The 15,670-nt window shown below is 37.6% G+C and overlaps 3 protein-coding genes across 4 annotated transcripts; 1 reads left to right on the top strand and 2 right to left on the bottom strand.

Annotated features, from left to right (window-relative positions):
- Positions 1-1,725: 1,725 nt before the first annotated feature.
- LOC112461846 (TM2 domain-containing protein almondex) lies at positions 1,726-4,259 on the bottom strand. The gene is made up of 6 exons (XM_025027254.1): positions 4,042-4,259; positions 3,669-3,736; positions 3,451-3,594; positions 3,224-3,345; positions 2,111-2,254; positions 1,726-2,022 (listed from the first exon to the last, which is right to left on the bottom strand). Exons 1-6 carry the CDS (start codon positions 4,130-4,132, stop codon positions 1,887-1,889), a joined length of 705 nt encoding a protein of 234 aa, XP_024883022.1. The 5' UTR covers positions 4,133-4,259; the 3' UTR covers positions 1,726-1,886.
- A 2,212-nt stretch (positions 4,260-6,471) lies between these two features.
- Positions 6,472-10,900, top strand: LOC112461844. Of its 2 annotated transcripts, none has more exons than XM_025027251.1 (10): positions 6,472-7,128; positions 7,247-8,138; positions 8,219-8,470; positions 8,541-8,814; positions 8,904-9,085; positions 9,262-9,405; positions 9,498-9,741; positions 9,883-10,025; positions 10,135-10,270; positions 10,347-10,900. In XM_025027251.1, the coding sequence occupies exons 2-10, from the start codon at positions 7,248-7,250 to the stop codon at positions 10,526-10,528; spliced, it is 2,448 nt and encodes an 815-aa protein (XP_024883019.1). In that variant the 5' UTR covers positions 6,472-7,128; position 7,247; the 3' UTR covers positions 10,529-10,900. The 2 variants fall into 2 exon arrangements, with proteins under 2 accessions (XP_024883019.1, XP_024883018.1); XM_025027250.1 differs by having other exon boundaries at positions 6,475-7,128; positions 8,904-9,181.
- A 144-nt stretch (positions 10,901-11,044) lies between these two features.
- LOC112461845 (eukaryotic translation initiation factor 6) lies at positions 11,045-13,927 on the bottom strand. The gene is made up of 6 exons (XM_025027253.1): positions 13,648-13,927; positions 13,216-13,301; positions 11,870-12,045; positions 11,603-11,779; positions 11,349-11,530; positions 11,045-11,262 (listed from the first exon to the last, which is right to left on the bottom strand). Exons 1-6 carry the CDS (start codon positions 13,752-13,754, stop codon positions 11,247-11,249), a joined length of 744 nt encoding a protein of 247 aa, XP_024883021.1. The 5' UTR covers positions 13,755-13,927; the 3' UTR covers positions 11,045-11,246.
- Positions 13,928-15,670: the final 1,743 nt, after the last annotated feature.

Below are 15,670 nucleotides of genomic sequence, written 5' to 3' on the forward strand. Positions count from 1 at the left end.
GTGTGTGTGTGTGTGTGTGCGCGCGCGCGCGCGTGTGCGTGTGCGTGTGTACGTGCGTGCGTGTGTGTGTGTCTTATGTCAACATATTAACGGTTATTAAACTCATTTCATCAGTTATTCTAATCTGTGGTTTTATAAACATGATCTTTTAAAAAGCCCCCTAAACTCACGCTACCAAACGCCGGCAATACGCTGTTGATAGTGCGTTGATAGGGATACGCCGGATACGCTAGCAAGCGTCGGCATCTCTGGCGATAAGCAGCTGAACTCCACGCTCTGGGGTTTTTTCTCTTTCAAACTTTTGTAGTTTAATAACCGTTGATATGTGATATAACACACACACACACACACACACACACACACACACACACACACACACACACACACACACACACACACACAATGAGATATAAATCCGACCGTGCAACCTCCACACCTTGGCTAATGCTAATACCGAATACCGGCGGTGCTTGAACTTTGTCAACATATCTCGAAAAGTACTCAACCGAAAGAAGTTTATTGATAGTATTTTGAAAAGCTCTCGATATCAGCTACAAGAATATTAAATAATTTGCTTATCTCATATTCCATCTTTTCATATCACGATACAAAGGGAGAGGATTCTTCTCCCCCTCGTTTGGTTGAAAGAAAGAAGAATCGGCGTTTCTATCTCGATCGCGCGACGTGAACACGTTGCGATCATTGCACAATGTGAAAACGCGATATACCTGTCGTCAATAAAAATAAAAGGGTACCTTCCTCTTCTATCGCCCCCGCCCTTCCGCCCTTTCATTTAGGCAGACGATGTCATCTGCGGTTTGTGTCGCTTTGTCATGATTCTAAAAGCAAAATGCGCCGCATGCGCTGAAGTGCAATCAATGCCGGGGCGATCGTTTCGAAATCTGCGTCCTTTATTTATAAAAAACTTTACGAACATTTATTTAAAATTTTAAAGTTGACCTTGAAAGCTCCACCATACTTACGCTCAAGGTCAAATAAATACCACCGTTTGATGCATTTGTTGAAACCCTACAACTTATGTATAAAACATTTTTTCCTAAAATGTCTTGTTTTCAAGATATTTCACCGGTTCTAGACTTTTTCCTCACCTTGTATATAGCCTTATATGCCGGTATGTTTTCGGGACCATGCTAAACAGTTTGTAAACCTTCGTAGCTGACCTTGCTAACAATAGCTATGCTCATGGTCACGATACACAACATTATTATTGTTCACATGATGACTATATAAAAATAGATTTCTCATAATTTAAATTGCGAATATTCCTTTATATTATAATGGTCCACACCACTTTAGCGAAATAACTTAATCATCAATAATTATTGTTATTCATTAAATTAAATAAAATTGTAAATTTAATTATATAATTTAAATTCACACTCACAATTTCTAGATTCAAAATTTCTTTCCTCTTGCATACATCAGTTTACTAAATACGAGACAAAAGTATTATATTTTGTCATTGGTATAATATCTGCTGACTAAGAGATTTGATTTGTTTGCAATAAATACTTATTATTTTAGAATATAAATTTTTATAAATTATCATACCAACGATTAAAATCGCTAAGACAATAGTCCTTAATAATTTTCTAATAATGTGAAATTTAGATTATTTAAGTATTTTTTTTTAGGAAGCTTAACTTAGAATAGATTGTTCTTTGCTTTGTTGATAAAATCATATATCCGTGATCAGTTGCCTGTTTTATTTAATAAAAACTTATTTATATTTATATATTTACATATATCACATTAATTTGTACCTAGTTCAACAAATATAACATTTCCCTACAAGGACTATGATAAATTATGATGAAATAAGACTTAGATCTCTGATACTGATAATTACAATATCCATAAATAATCTAAATATACAAAGAGCCATCAGCGGGGCCTAAATATCTCATAGAGATTAATATCACGTCGATTAAAGTCCACACACCCAGTCCGCCAAAACTGAAAAGCTTGCCGATACCTTCTTGCCAATGTCCCAAGTAAAACCTACAATCGATTTAAAAATTTTATGTGAAATCCATATTTAATCGATTGTCTATATTTCAAGTAGTACGCTTGCAAGATCATAAGGTACCTATCTGCACCAAATCCTCCAAGAGTGATGCTCAAGATCAAAGCCGTAGACCAACGATATCCAACTGTCCAGTTACAGGGCAAATTTTTCATAAACCTTCGTCTGCCCAGACAGAGTATGTCACCGTTTACCGTACAATTTGTTCTGCAATGAAAATATTGGAATGTCAGTATTATATTTTTTACAATATACATATACATAAATATAAAATCATCATACACTGAGAGTTTAGATGCCAAGAGTTTAGACGCATCAAAAGTAAAAGAAAAGAGATTAATTCACAAAATAAATAATTGATATTGCTTTAAACATTAAAGTTATATTAAGAAAAACTTATATGTGGAAAAACTCAGAAATATTCATAATAATATGCCTCCACAATCACTGCTTTTGAATCCCATTAAATTATTATAGGATGAATTGAACCGACGCATGAGAAAAGTAAATCCCAAAAATAAAAAACATTTTTTCGAGGTACTACAAATCCATACTTGGCTTGGAAGGGTATTTCAGCTAAAATACTTGAAACTTAAAAGCTTCTATATAGAGGCTACATAAACGAAAACAGGCTTTAGTTTTATAAACTAAATTAGATTGTAGAAAGCAAAAGGGATTTTTTTATTGATATAAAGATCAAAGTATATTTTGTGTTTCAATAAATTTTTGTCAAAGAAACACTACCATAACCATTTATTTTGTCAATTAATCTCAACTTTTTGCATTTAATTCGGGTCCAAACTTTTGGTCAGTACTGCATACATATACAGGATCATATATTTTGACGTATCTACTCAAATATCTCAAAACTCATAAGTTTTAGAAAAAAAAACTTTTTAGACAAAAGTTGTTCGTTTCTTAAGAGACCAAATAATGGTGATCTTGTTTAATCGTAAGATTGTGTTCTGAAAGTCAGATCATAGAATTTACGAATAAAAACCACTCTTTTCTATTGCATAATTTTATAGCTGATCTGAAAACCTTTTCAAAACACTAGCTATGTGTCCTTTTGTATAAGCCATTCTAAAGTTACGACCACAAAGTATCAAGGGTTTTGAGATATTTAAGTGGATAAATTAAAATAAGCCATCCTATACGTGAGATAATGTTACAGACCTATAATATTGCTGAGGAGACGCTACTGAGCTGCAGGAATTTTTCTGATGGCACTGATGCTCCCAGTGGTCAGTTTGATAACAATAACGGCACATGTATTTCTTCAAGAAAGTCTGTTCTCCCTATCAAGAAACAAAACATCTGATTAAATTACCAATATATTAAAGAATCTTTAACTTTAAGCCGTAATTAAAGAATTGCGAATTCTTCGCACAAGTTTTACGTACTATACAATCAACGTGCTCCATCACGGAGCAGTTTGCTTCATACATCACCCCATATTTGCAGCTGTAATTTAAATTGCACCTCAGGCATTCTCCACTCAACTCTACGCAAGGTATCCCACTCGGACACAGACCAGCAATTTCCTCCTGCAATTTAACAATAACTCTATACTCATAAGTATCATAACTTTAAGTTACTATCTGGATTTAAGGAATCTCACCTTCTTGCTGCTATAGGCTGGCGTGGAGTTTACGTTAGCTTCTTTCAGAGCATAACTGGTCGCGGTGCCTGCAAGGATTACATTGACCGTCAAGTTACAGGCGCATGTAAAAAAAAAAAAAAAAAACAAATCAAACACTTCCAGCGCTTCCGCATTAATACAAATACAGGCTACGGTCAACGTGACGCTACAAATGCTTTGGAGCGTTCTTCATTGAAAGAAAAGAGAAGAGGAATGCTTCGAAGCATCTGTAGCGTCACGTTGACCGTAGCCACAGTATCACCTCGATACTGATTTTTACAAAAGGTTTCACGTGGAAAGTTCTTCTCGCCCGGCCCTCATGTCGATGGTTAGGATTGCAAATGCCACTCACCGTAATCCATGCGAGCCTCCTGGACGGAGGTTGATAGGAGGGCCATGAAGAGGAATATCACGTTCTTGGAGTTGATCCGCACGACATTCATTCTGCGCGAGGATTCCTCTCACCAGCAGCCGAGTGCTCGACTCGCAAAACCCCGACGAATTTATATGCGCCGTGTGCGCGTGAAGGAGAAGCACGCACGAGCGTCCCGCGCCGAGTATATATACAGTGTATTATACACCATACACCTGGCGACATTAGTATACTCTTCGATTCAGATATTTCTCGTTCGGACGCGTCATGAGTCGTCGATAACGGATACCACGGATACTCACCTGCTTCATTGATCAAACGCAATCTTCTTTCGATATTTTTTTTAATAATTAATGTACGTTACTTTCGCGAAATAAAAATGTGCGTAAACCCGCGTGTAATATGGGAGGCACAACATGGAGCAGCCAATCAGATTCGCTGCGCCGATCTTCCAACGTATGTATCTAGTATGTATGTATATGTATACATACAACTAGAGCTCTACAACATACATGAACAATTTAAAATTTTTAATATAATTAACAAAAAAAAACAAAACAAATTATATATTAGTCTAAATAAATATATATATTTAAGCCTAGTAATTAAAGGAATACTTTTAGATGGTATTTTTCAAATTTTCATATATGAATGGATTATCTAAAACTAAATATTGGAGTCGAAGTAGAAAAGAATTTCCCGTAATAAAAATGAAGGACATAATTGAATTCTGAAGGGGATGCTGGAGCCGTAGCCGAACTCGATCGGCGTCGGTAAAGAAGACCGGCGAACTATATCTGTCCTTGTATAGACAAAGATATAGACAAGGATAGCACGCTACATTGCACGCACACATACGAACGATGCACGTCGACATTATACTTTTATATTACGCTTCCAAATCTTGATTTGGAGGGTTTATCGATGTTTTTCTTGTTGTGCAATTCGGGGGAACTTGTTTTCGCGTTCGTACCAATGGTATATCTCTTATATGAAATACATCTTGTGACGAGCTGACAGCTCGCCGCAACTCGAGACGCCATATTGGGATAAAAGTAGGATAAGGAAATCTGTACTTCCGTAATTTTTTCTCGTTTTCTATATAAAATCAGAGTTTCCCCGAATCATTAATGTATGTACTGCAATTCTGGAGAAGGATTTTTAATTCTGTCAAATTAATACGACGCTACGTGCCGACAAAAAATGCCGGTAAAACAGACGGCTCCAGCATCCCCTGAAAAAAAAAATAAATAAAAGGACAGCTACTTGAATAACAAAGAACAAAATATTATTTAGGGTAAAACTGAAGGAGAGCTCCCTCCTCACCGATTTCGATGAAATTAGGCTTAATCGATTCGTTTTTGCACAAAACGAATGAATCTGGCAGAAAAAAGCCCCGCTCGGCCCCGCGACGCGAGATATTAACTGTTAAAGTTGACGACTATCAGGTTATAAGACCTGTCATACCGACGACGCGATGTAGCGACTGGTAGCGACCACGAACATGCCCTGCGGCCACATGCGCATGCTCCGTAGCCGCACGCGCATGCAAAAGAAGGTCACAGAGAAATAATTTGTTAAAGCAGAGAATAGTTGGTATATGAAAAGTACATGTAAATATGAACTTTTCATATACCAACAATTCTCTGCTTTAACAATTTTATTTCTGTTTCGTTAACTTCAACGCTTAATATCTGCTTTAACAAATTATTTACGTTACAGATATTAAGTGTTGAAGTTAACGAATCAGAAATAAAATTGTTAAAGCAGAGAATAGTTGGTATATGAAAAGTTCATATTTACATGTACTTTTCATATACCAACTATTCTCTGCTTTAACAAATTATTTTTGTTACAAATATTAAGCGTTTAAGTTAACGAAACATAAATAATTTGTTAAAGCAGAGAATAGTTGGTATATGAAAAGTTCATATTTACATGTACTTTTCATATACCAACTATTCTCTGCTTTAACAAATTATTTCTGTTACAGTTATTAAGCGTTTAAGTTAACAAAACATAAATAATTTGTTAAAGCAGAGAATAGTTGGTATGTGAAAAGTACACGTAAATATGTACTTACCAAACAGACAGTTGTCACGTGACCTTCTTTGCATGCGCGTGCGGCTACGGAGCATGCGCATGTGGCCGCAGGGCATGTTCGTGGTCGCTACCAGTCGCTACATCGCGTCGGTATGACAGGTCTCATAACCTGATAGTCGTCAACTTTAACAGTTAATATCTCGCGTCGCGGGACCGAGCGGGGCTTTTTTCTGCCAGATTCATTCGTTTTGTGCAAAAACGAATCGATTAAGCCTAATTTCATCGAAATCGGTGAGGAGGGAGCTCTCCTTCAGTTTTACCTTATTTAGAAATAAATTGTGCAAATATTTATCAATTAATATTTGCATAAAGATCTACTAGAAAATAGAAATCTTTTCCTGTCTTTTCCTATCGGGGATAAAAACCGGAATGCCGGAGAGTATATTAACGATTCCGAGTGTACAAATGCATGCTGCGTCGCGCGATTTGCATTCCGATGTGATCGGCGGTAGTTTCTATGATCGACGACTCGGAACTCGGAATATTTGCGAATATGAGCGATCGTCTTCTCGAGGCAGTTGCGTCAACAAGTAGGTAAAAAAAAAAGACGCGAGGGCGACGTTTAAAGAAAAGAGCGAAAAGCAGCGTGTGAAGTGTGAAGTGTTGAACGATGCGGCATACTAGTGCACACTCGTTTCCGACAATCAGCTGACTTCCGGTACCACCGCGAGATGTTGGGATGTTAGCGAGGTGTTTCGGCAGTTTCGCCTGACACGGAGAAGCGTTCTTTGATTTTCTTCTTTCTCTCGCGCGAGGCGGTGTCTCCTTTTCCGCAGGACTCGCGCGAGTCGCGGGCTCTTTTCTCTACGCAGCTACGCAGCCCTGCAGTTCCGGCCGGAACGGTGCGCTATGTGGATCCTCGTCTAACCACGCAACGGAATCGCATCATTCCACAAGTTCGAAGTTTGAGTTTCCCGTGCCGTCAGCCGACCTCCGGCGGGTGATCTCCCGTCGCGCCACATGGTAAGAGCGATCAAGAAGAGAGTAAGGTTTTTGTTTTCCCTGGCCGGGGGAAAAAAAAATGTATCCCGAAGGTGCCCTTCTGTCGTGTATGTATGTGTGTATGTGTATGCCTTTGTAGGATGTCGTGTGACACCGTCGCCGCCGGTCTCATCGTCGAGGACAATATGAATTCGGAGGGGAACGATGGCAGCGGAGGTCAGGGCAGAGCGGAGGTCAGAGTGGATGTCAGCCTGAAGAATGACAATCAATCCGTGGACCAAGGTACCGTAACGTCCAAGGTGCAGCTGGAGAACGGGAGCGAGGAGCAGTTGAGGCTGAACAACAACAGTGGCGAGGGCAACGTCAGGCTCGCGCTGCCGCTATCGTCCAGAGCCCCAGTCGTGCTCGCCAATGGAACGAAGTCCGTGCAAACCCCCGTGTCCGATTGCTCCAACTCTTTGGAGCAGAACGTTTCTCAAGATGTAAACATATCTTCCATGTTTGCAAACGCGACCGCCAATATCAAGCCTCAGACTGTAAACACCAATACCGTTAATTGTCAATTGAAGCATAAGACTGTCACGAATGCGAGCTCGTTGAATCTGCCTAAGTCCCAGATGCACTTGAATCTATCTTCCACTCAGGCGAATATACACCACAATCATAACTTGGGATCGGCCGTTCTTAATTCCGCCGCAGCTACCAGTGCTACCTTACATTCGAGTGTACCTATGTTAAACGTATCAGTAATGCCTCCTAATTTATCAACGATTAAATCCAATGACGACGTGGACATGAAAAATAATGTGGATTACGCATCTGCCATAGAGAAATGCCCTTCTAAGGTTTCTTGCAGTTCAGATTCTAGTCCGGAGGCTGATTGTTCATGGACATCAAAGTCCTACGGATCTAAACGTGTACTGAATAATATAGGCGGTAGTATAGGTTCGACGAGTCAAGGGACTTGTTGTTTTTTAAGACCTAATATCAACGGCATCAGAGAAGCCGCTGGTCCCAGTGGACTGCAGAACGTAGGTTTTTTTATATACTGGCTCGTGTAGTCGAGTGTTTATATTTTTGTTCACAGAATTTAGAGTTTTCTTACTTTTAGACTTTGCAGAGAGAACAGGTAGAACGGATGGATTCTAGCTCTGGAAACGAAGGAGATATGTCTGATGGAGAAGATTATTGTATCTATACTTATAAAGGAAATGACGATGTGATCCACTTAGATCAACAAGAAGAATTGAATCAGGACCATGCGGCGAATCAGGAAGCGGAGAGACAGAACCATAGTGGTAGGTCGAGTCCAGAAATGGATTTTCTAGAGATGGACTTTGATCCCGGGCCTTCCTGCGAACTGGTAAGATATTCGCTGTACGAGATGCTGTATGAGATCGAGTCGGATTATAATGCTTCTTCCTCCCTCGCAGGATACTGGAGACAGTGATTTGGCCTCTATAAACGAAGATATACAGAATATAGCGTTAGATAATATAGAACAAGACCCAGTGCTAAATGATCTGAGTAGCGGAAAAGTTGTGTCTAGACAGGGATTGGTAGCGATGCCGCAGACTTCGAAACAAATTGCACAACATGTTAATCATACTACTTTCCAACAATGCACAAGTAATCAATGTACAGTAGAACAAAGTGCAAAGCCAACTTATTCAGCTCCATGGATGCCTAGTACTAGCGCTGGAACTGGTAATCTCACAGCTACGGCTATCTTAGCGATGCAAGTTGTAGCCATATTATTGTACTACAAGATATTCCATGTTATGTGAAATTTACAGGAAGATGGGACAGCGCGACACTATATCGTAATACAGGTTGCCCGGTACGCGAATCTTACGGTTATCATAACACGAGTGGTGACCTTATATCGCCCAGTGATAACAGAGATTCGGATTCCGAATTATGGGCCGAGTCCACGACAGCGTCTCTCCCGGACAATTCCAATTTGAATGCCAGGAAGGTTAATCTCATTTCTACGCTTTATCATCGAATAATGGCTAAGAAACTAATGCTCAATAAGCATGCTGCGTTTAATCAAAGTGGTGATTCCAATCTGGTTAATATATTTACTATTAAATAGATTTAAGGATTGAGCGAACCATGTTTTATTAATTTTTAAACGCATTATTCGAATAGGAAAGTGAATTGTGTAACGAACGATTAGACGGATTACCACCAGTGGAGAAGGTAATGCTGTGGAGTGAACAGGAAGCTACGATAAAGCAAGTTACGCAAATTGGTACCTCTGCTTGTGGTGCTACATCCGCAATTAATGCTCTGGTAATAGCAAAGCATACAAATATATAAAAATTAGAAAATTTGCAAATTTGTACTATAATTTGGTCGAGTCTCATATAAATTATCGTTTTTAGTTGGCCTTAAATATATCATTTTCCCTGGAAGTATTAGTGAAAGGTGTAAATACGAGATTAAGGGAGCTGGGTGTACCGCTACCGAGGTATCTCGTCAGTCGTTCAGTGGCAGGGGCAACTCATAAAGATATAGCACGAGGGATATCTTTATCCACGAATGGCGCAGCTGTAACAAAATTTTTTGCATTTTATCCAGAGAGAAAAGTGTCATTGTCCCATTGGTTACATTATTGGATTTCCAAGGGTGAGATTAAAGAATATGTTATTCTTTAAACGTACAGTTATCTGTATAATACTATGATTTAAAATTTAAAATATACATTATCGAAGCATGTAACGAAAGTCAAAAGATGCAAGTACAAAATATCGTATTTCTACATTTCAGGTGCTGCACCAATCGCAACAATGAATTTACAACATTGCGGTGAAGGTTGCGATATACCGGACGCATGGCATCATCAAATGATATTCGGTGTAGGACAGGCTGGTATATATTTAACAAATCCCTTAGAATGTTTGCCTGAACAGGTTCGTATGATCGAATAATGCATAAATTACGTAAATTTATCATCAGTCCAAGTAGCAACCGTCGCAAAATTAGTTTGACCGGAATTTTATTCTTGTGACATGATTTTAGCTTCTGTGGCATCAATTAATTAGCCCCAGTATTTTATTAATACGAAAAGCAGACGTTCTAGCGCATTGGAATGCAAATACAGATCTAACGCCACTTGCGACAATGGATCAAAAGTGGCGAAAACTGAATGTCCTTGGTATGTTATACATAATTTTTTTATGCATCACTTTTTATACATTGCGATAATTTTAATGAAACATTTGTGATAACAGGGCAAGTTGTAAATATGGTACGAGAATCAATGAGCCAAAGGCAACAACCTAATAGCACGACTATTGGAGCGACTCACATTCGCATTCCGGCATCTTACCAAGCAGGCATTACGTTGGTCATGTGTGCAGATTCCGCCGCAGCCACCGAATTGTTACACGCAGAACAACTACCACTGCTCTAGTCTTATCGATCAAAAATTAACAAACCGGACTGGCTCACTTGGTTTACAACAAATTTTATTAGCAGGCCAGTCCGTACAATGTTCTTACTCGTAGTTCATTTACTATGTAAACCAACAGGATGGAAATAATTTAGATTTTTGACAGAAAACGCGTTTGTATTCAAAGAGAATATTATTGATTAAAATATATTTCAATATAGAATATTTCTGTTTTATACGTAGTTGTATTCGATCGATTATCAAGCTACAGAGATTATATTCTTTATAGATATTTGTATAGTCGAAAGTAAGCTTACTTTGATATGTTCATTATACATATTGTTTCTATGAAGAGAATACGAGATATAAGTAATATAGTACTTTGATTTTCCATTGCTTAATTTTTCTCCTTTATTCATATTCATTCGTTTAAAAAAAAAAGAATGCCGCAATGCATGTAGTCACTAACTGCAAATTTATCTTACACAACGGTATTCTATTACCCTATTAGTCAAATGTCTGAATAAACGAACACTATATTTCGTACAAATTTTAATATAGAGTATCTTAGCACACACATTATCTTATGTTGGAATCACGAAGAAGAGTTGTCGTAGATATGTTGACGAAAGAATAATTTTGTGCTGATATATAAAGCCATAAATATCGAGTTTTATGTACATATATGTAATGTATAGTCCAACATACTTTTTCTCCGATATTTTGAAGAAGTCCTGTTTTATAAGTCCGACATACTAAAATGAGATGAGAATTCTTGTTATACGAGAAATTGTTAATATAATCATACGCTACGTGTTTTTTTTTCTTTTTTTAGTTTTACCTTTCTATAAAAGGTGCGCGCATACTCGATGTAATAGAAGTTGGATTGGCTTCGTTAAGCTTGAAAACGCTCTCGATACGTGCGATTTCTGTCGAGGTTGTGTCCATGCCGCAAAAAGCAGCCCAGTCATTTACAACCATACCGGCAGCAATCACATTACTGCCTCTATTCACCGTTCCAGTCTAGAAGAATACAATTACCACTTATATAACTACATAGAAAATGTTGTTTTATCGTTTTATTGTTTGTCTTACCGCAAGTGGCACTTGCAGAAGAGAGGACAACTCGTCTTGCTCCTGAATAGGCATGTTTGGATGCACCAAACCTCCTTGATTAGATAAAATGGAATATGAACCGACGAGAACATTACTTGCGATGGTTTGTCTAAATACTTCCACATTCAGAGTATCAGCTAAAATTTCTTCAGTTTCCTTTAATCAAAGATACAAAAGTTTGAGTTAAAGCAGCGTATTTCAGTTACAAACAGTCCAATATAACAGAAAATACATAAAAAATATTACCTTATCCAGATCTGGATGAACTACAGCGACGTAATCATTACATGCTATTACATTGCCGAGAGCAGAGAGCCTTTCCTCCACTCTCTGCACTTTCACATTATCTGGTAAGGAATTTCGAATGTGTTGCAATTCTGTATCTGTTGTCGTATTTGGTACTAACAATCCATTCTTGTTCGCTATATTGCAAAGATAAATACTTATGAGCAATATACAATTATGTTATATTAGAAAGATACATAGGAAAAATGATCAATGCCCATCCGGAGTAATTTCGAGAAAAACGCAACTTTAAGTTTCTAGAAGGCAGTAAGAATATCGAAATAATAATATTTACTTAGCGTTTACATTGTATGTTAGACTCTGATGGTTCTTCTCCATGAGCGCGTCAACTATGATCATTTTCCCCCTGTATCCTTCATATATCTATAGATAAGAAAATTTTGATACTTTCAAAAAATGTTTAATTTTTTTTATGATATTGATTTTTCTTCCAACTTGGGAAGAAATGAGCACAAGCTATTAAAGAGGCTAAAAAGTTTCTGTGTACTTGACTACACAAGAAATTTCTTAAAGATCTTTATACTATTTTAGTTGTTATTTATTTATTATTTATTAGATAATATATAATCAATTATTTTTATATAAATGTAAATGTTAGATAATAAGTAGATAAAAATAACTAAAAAAAAGTTTAAAAATTTTCAACAAATTCCTATTTATTATCCAATTGCATGTTTTGATTTGTTTTTATCCCATACGATTGACGCGTTCCAAAATAATAATATCAAAAATTTATAGTTCACATTACATATGCTAAAGATAAAGAGTGACTCATTGTGAAAGTGGCTAACTGATAGTCCTAAGTTCGAGTTCTCGACATATCTTATACACATCTCATAAAAGATACAAATTCTGAGGCTTATATTTTTTAAACCTAGGAGTCTGAAGGAAAGGAGGGCGAAAGCAGAATGGGTCTGGTGCAGAACACTAGACTAGAGTCGACAACTTAGCTTCAAAAACCAATAAGTCATTAAGAAACTTCTCTTACTAATGTACATTCTCTGTACTTCAAGTGAGATAAGTATGTTTGAAATTTTACGAAAGCGAGAGGAGAGGTTCTAGTGTAATCCAGTACAATAATAAAATGGGTCTGTTTTCTATCGCTAAACACTAGTTCTGAATTTATATCTTTTTTACTCCACATTGAAAAGTAAAAGATAAACTCTACAATAGAAAATAGGCCCATTACTACTTCATTAGTCAATATTCGGTTACTTAAGACTGCTCGAAAGTCCTTGACAGCAGTATCCGTGCTTTGTCCCTAAAAGTCATTTTAATATACTTGCCAACGCACAATCGACCTATGATGCGACATCCTGCTACTGATACATGAATAACTGGGATTGTCTCGGCTAATTCCGCCTCAAATACACTGCAATTACGTCAACAATGAAATAGAATCATAGCATTACAGCAAAATGATATAGGATCATTAAAAGATGACAGTAACGTTTATACTTTTTATCAACATATATTATATTATAATATATATTCATATACTGAAGTACAACGCTTATCATTCCACTTTATCTTGCTTAATAATGTGCAATTATTTCACGACACATTTCTGACATTATGATGTAAAAATATTCGTATTCCAATATTATCGTGTTGAGTATTATTGTTGAATTAATAAGTGAAATTAATCAATTAATTAAAGAATGTCGACTGCCAGTGCCGATTTCGTGCGATTGCGTTATGGGTGACGTCACGCTTACCTGTAAAAGTTTTCGGAGCCGCCGATCGCGACCAAACAGTAGGAGTTCGTCAACTTGGAGAAGACGCCGATCTCGTTGTTGTTCTCGAATTGTACGCGTACTGCCATGACTGTGAGATCGTTGCGAGCTTTTACATCGGCGTGCTTGGGTCGAAGTATCGTGCGAACGCTCTCGGTGTTCGTGCGAGCTCGCTCGTGCGCGAACCACCGAACGTTAACCTCAAAAATTTATTCGCGGGCACGCACGAGTGGCACGAGCGCCACGGGCTGACGGACACGCTATATAACGCCTACACGGCGCTTCCGTCACTTCCGTCTTCCGTCACGCGGAAGCGGAACATGAGGGCCCGAACGCGAGATGGCGCGCTCGACGGCGCGTCGGGCGCGTCGATCGACCCCTTGAGCTTCGATAGCTCGCGATAATGCACTTGCGATTTTTAATACCAATATGGTGAAGCGAACTAGCGAGTTTGACTTTCGAGACTCACTTGAAATCGTGTATCTTTGCACGCGAACGGGACTGCAGGACGATTTCATGCCGTGCGGAAATTTTTGCTGACAGTGCAGCGACGAGGACACGTTGCACTGATAGGTATATACAGGAAAGCGGATAAGCAGTTTGCGACGCGAAATTAAATGAAATTATACCCAGCCAGAAATGATTATAGTTAAATCGGCGTCAATTCGTCATTGAATAGATGTTGAATAGTTGATATTTTTGTCTTTATAATCTTATTATAATATTTAGCCTAGTTTACACCGATCTCTTGATATACGTATCAAATATGGTATATTTGAACTAATCAGCCAATAATCAAACTAATTTACTAGTACGCGTATCAAGTGATCGGTGTAAACTACATATGTATAGGCCTTTATAATTGTTTTTGTTAATTGAGTAATTACAAATGTTTTTATAAGCTAGATTATATATTCTATAGCTTTTAACCCCAAATTTAATGTCGAATATCAAGACTATCAAGAGACACGGTATATAAGTGTTTCGCGCCATGTGTGTACGCGGCGAAGCGAGACCACGCATCGAGGATCTTTTACGGCTTTAGGGCCAAAGCACATATGACAGTCGTAGTCGTGGACGTAAGTAACGCACAAGCTTTGGCGTATCCTGATCTGTCAGGTCGGGGACTACGACCGTCGTATATCGCTACGCCATGTTATGTGCTTTGGCTCTTACGCGATATACGACAAGTTGCGATCGCACATAGACGTCATTATGTCGTCTTCTAACGTCACTTCGCTACTTGGGGTGTAGAGAAACGTTACTGTGTGTTTTAACTATTGAACAAAGATTATTTATTGTTTCTAATCATTTTCCAAGGAAAAATTTCATTTAAGGAATTTTATTAGCACCACTGTCGTATTTCTTAAGAAGCATATATATGCTTCCATAAACTTTTGAACGGTAGTGTATGTGTATATAAATTGTGCTTTTCGATTTTGCATTGATCCAATGTAGTGTTAGCCGAAATAGAAATTTTACAAAAATATTCACAATTTCTCAATTAACATTGTATATATTTATATTATGTACCTACGTTATTATGTAAAGACAATTATGACGATATTGAAGATGAGAAATCACAAAAACATATTTTTCAATCAATATTCGACATCAACTATATTTATCGACGTCAATTCAACATCGATACAATAACTAATTATTTCTGGCTGAGTAATTTGTAAGCGATAATTGCGATACAACGTTACATTAGATTTGTTCTCTGTATATAGTTGAACTGACCGCACTCTAGTTCAGAGTTTATCTTTTTTACTCTACATTGGAAGGAAAAAGATAACTCTTAGCTAGTGTCGCCAGTTCAGCAGGTTCAGCTACAAAGAACAAATCTATTGTCATATCGACCGTATCCCTCGTTCGTTCGTGAGTCTCGGACTATGGAAATAAATAAATTTTTTGAACAGAAAACAGATTAACGAGCTCTTCTTATAATTCCTCGGTATTTTCTTTTGATATTTATTTTTATCTATTTATTATAATTTTTTAA

The sequence above is a fragment of the Temnothorax curvispinosus genome, unplaced genomic scaffold (assembly GCF_003070985.1).
Source record: "Temnothorax curvispinosus isolate PA1 unplaced genomic scaffold, ASM307098v1 QBEX01011856.1, whole genome shotgun sequence".
Taxonomy (NCBI): Eukaryota; Metazoa; Arthropoda; class Insecta; order Hymenoptera; family Formicidae; genus Temnothorax; species Temnothorax curvispinosus.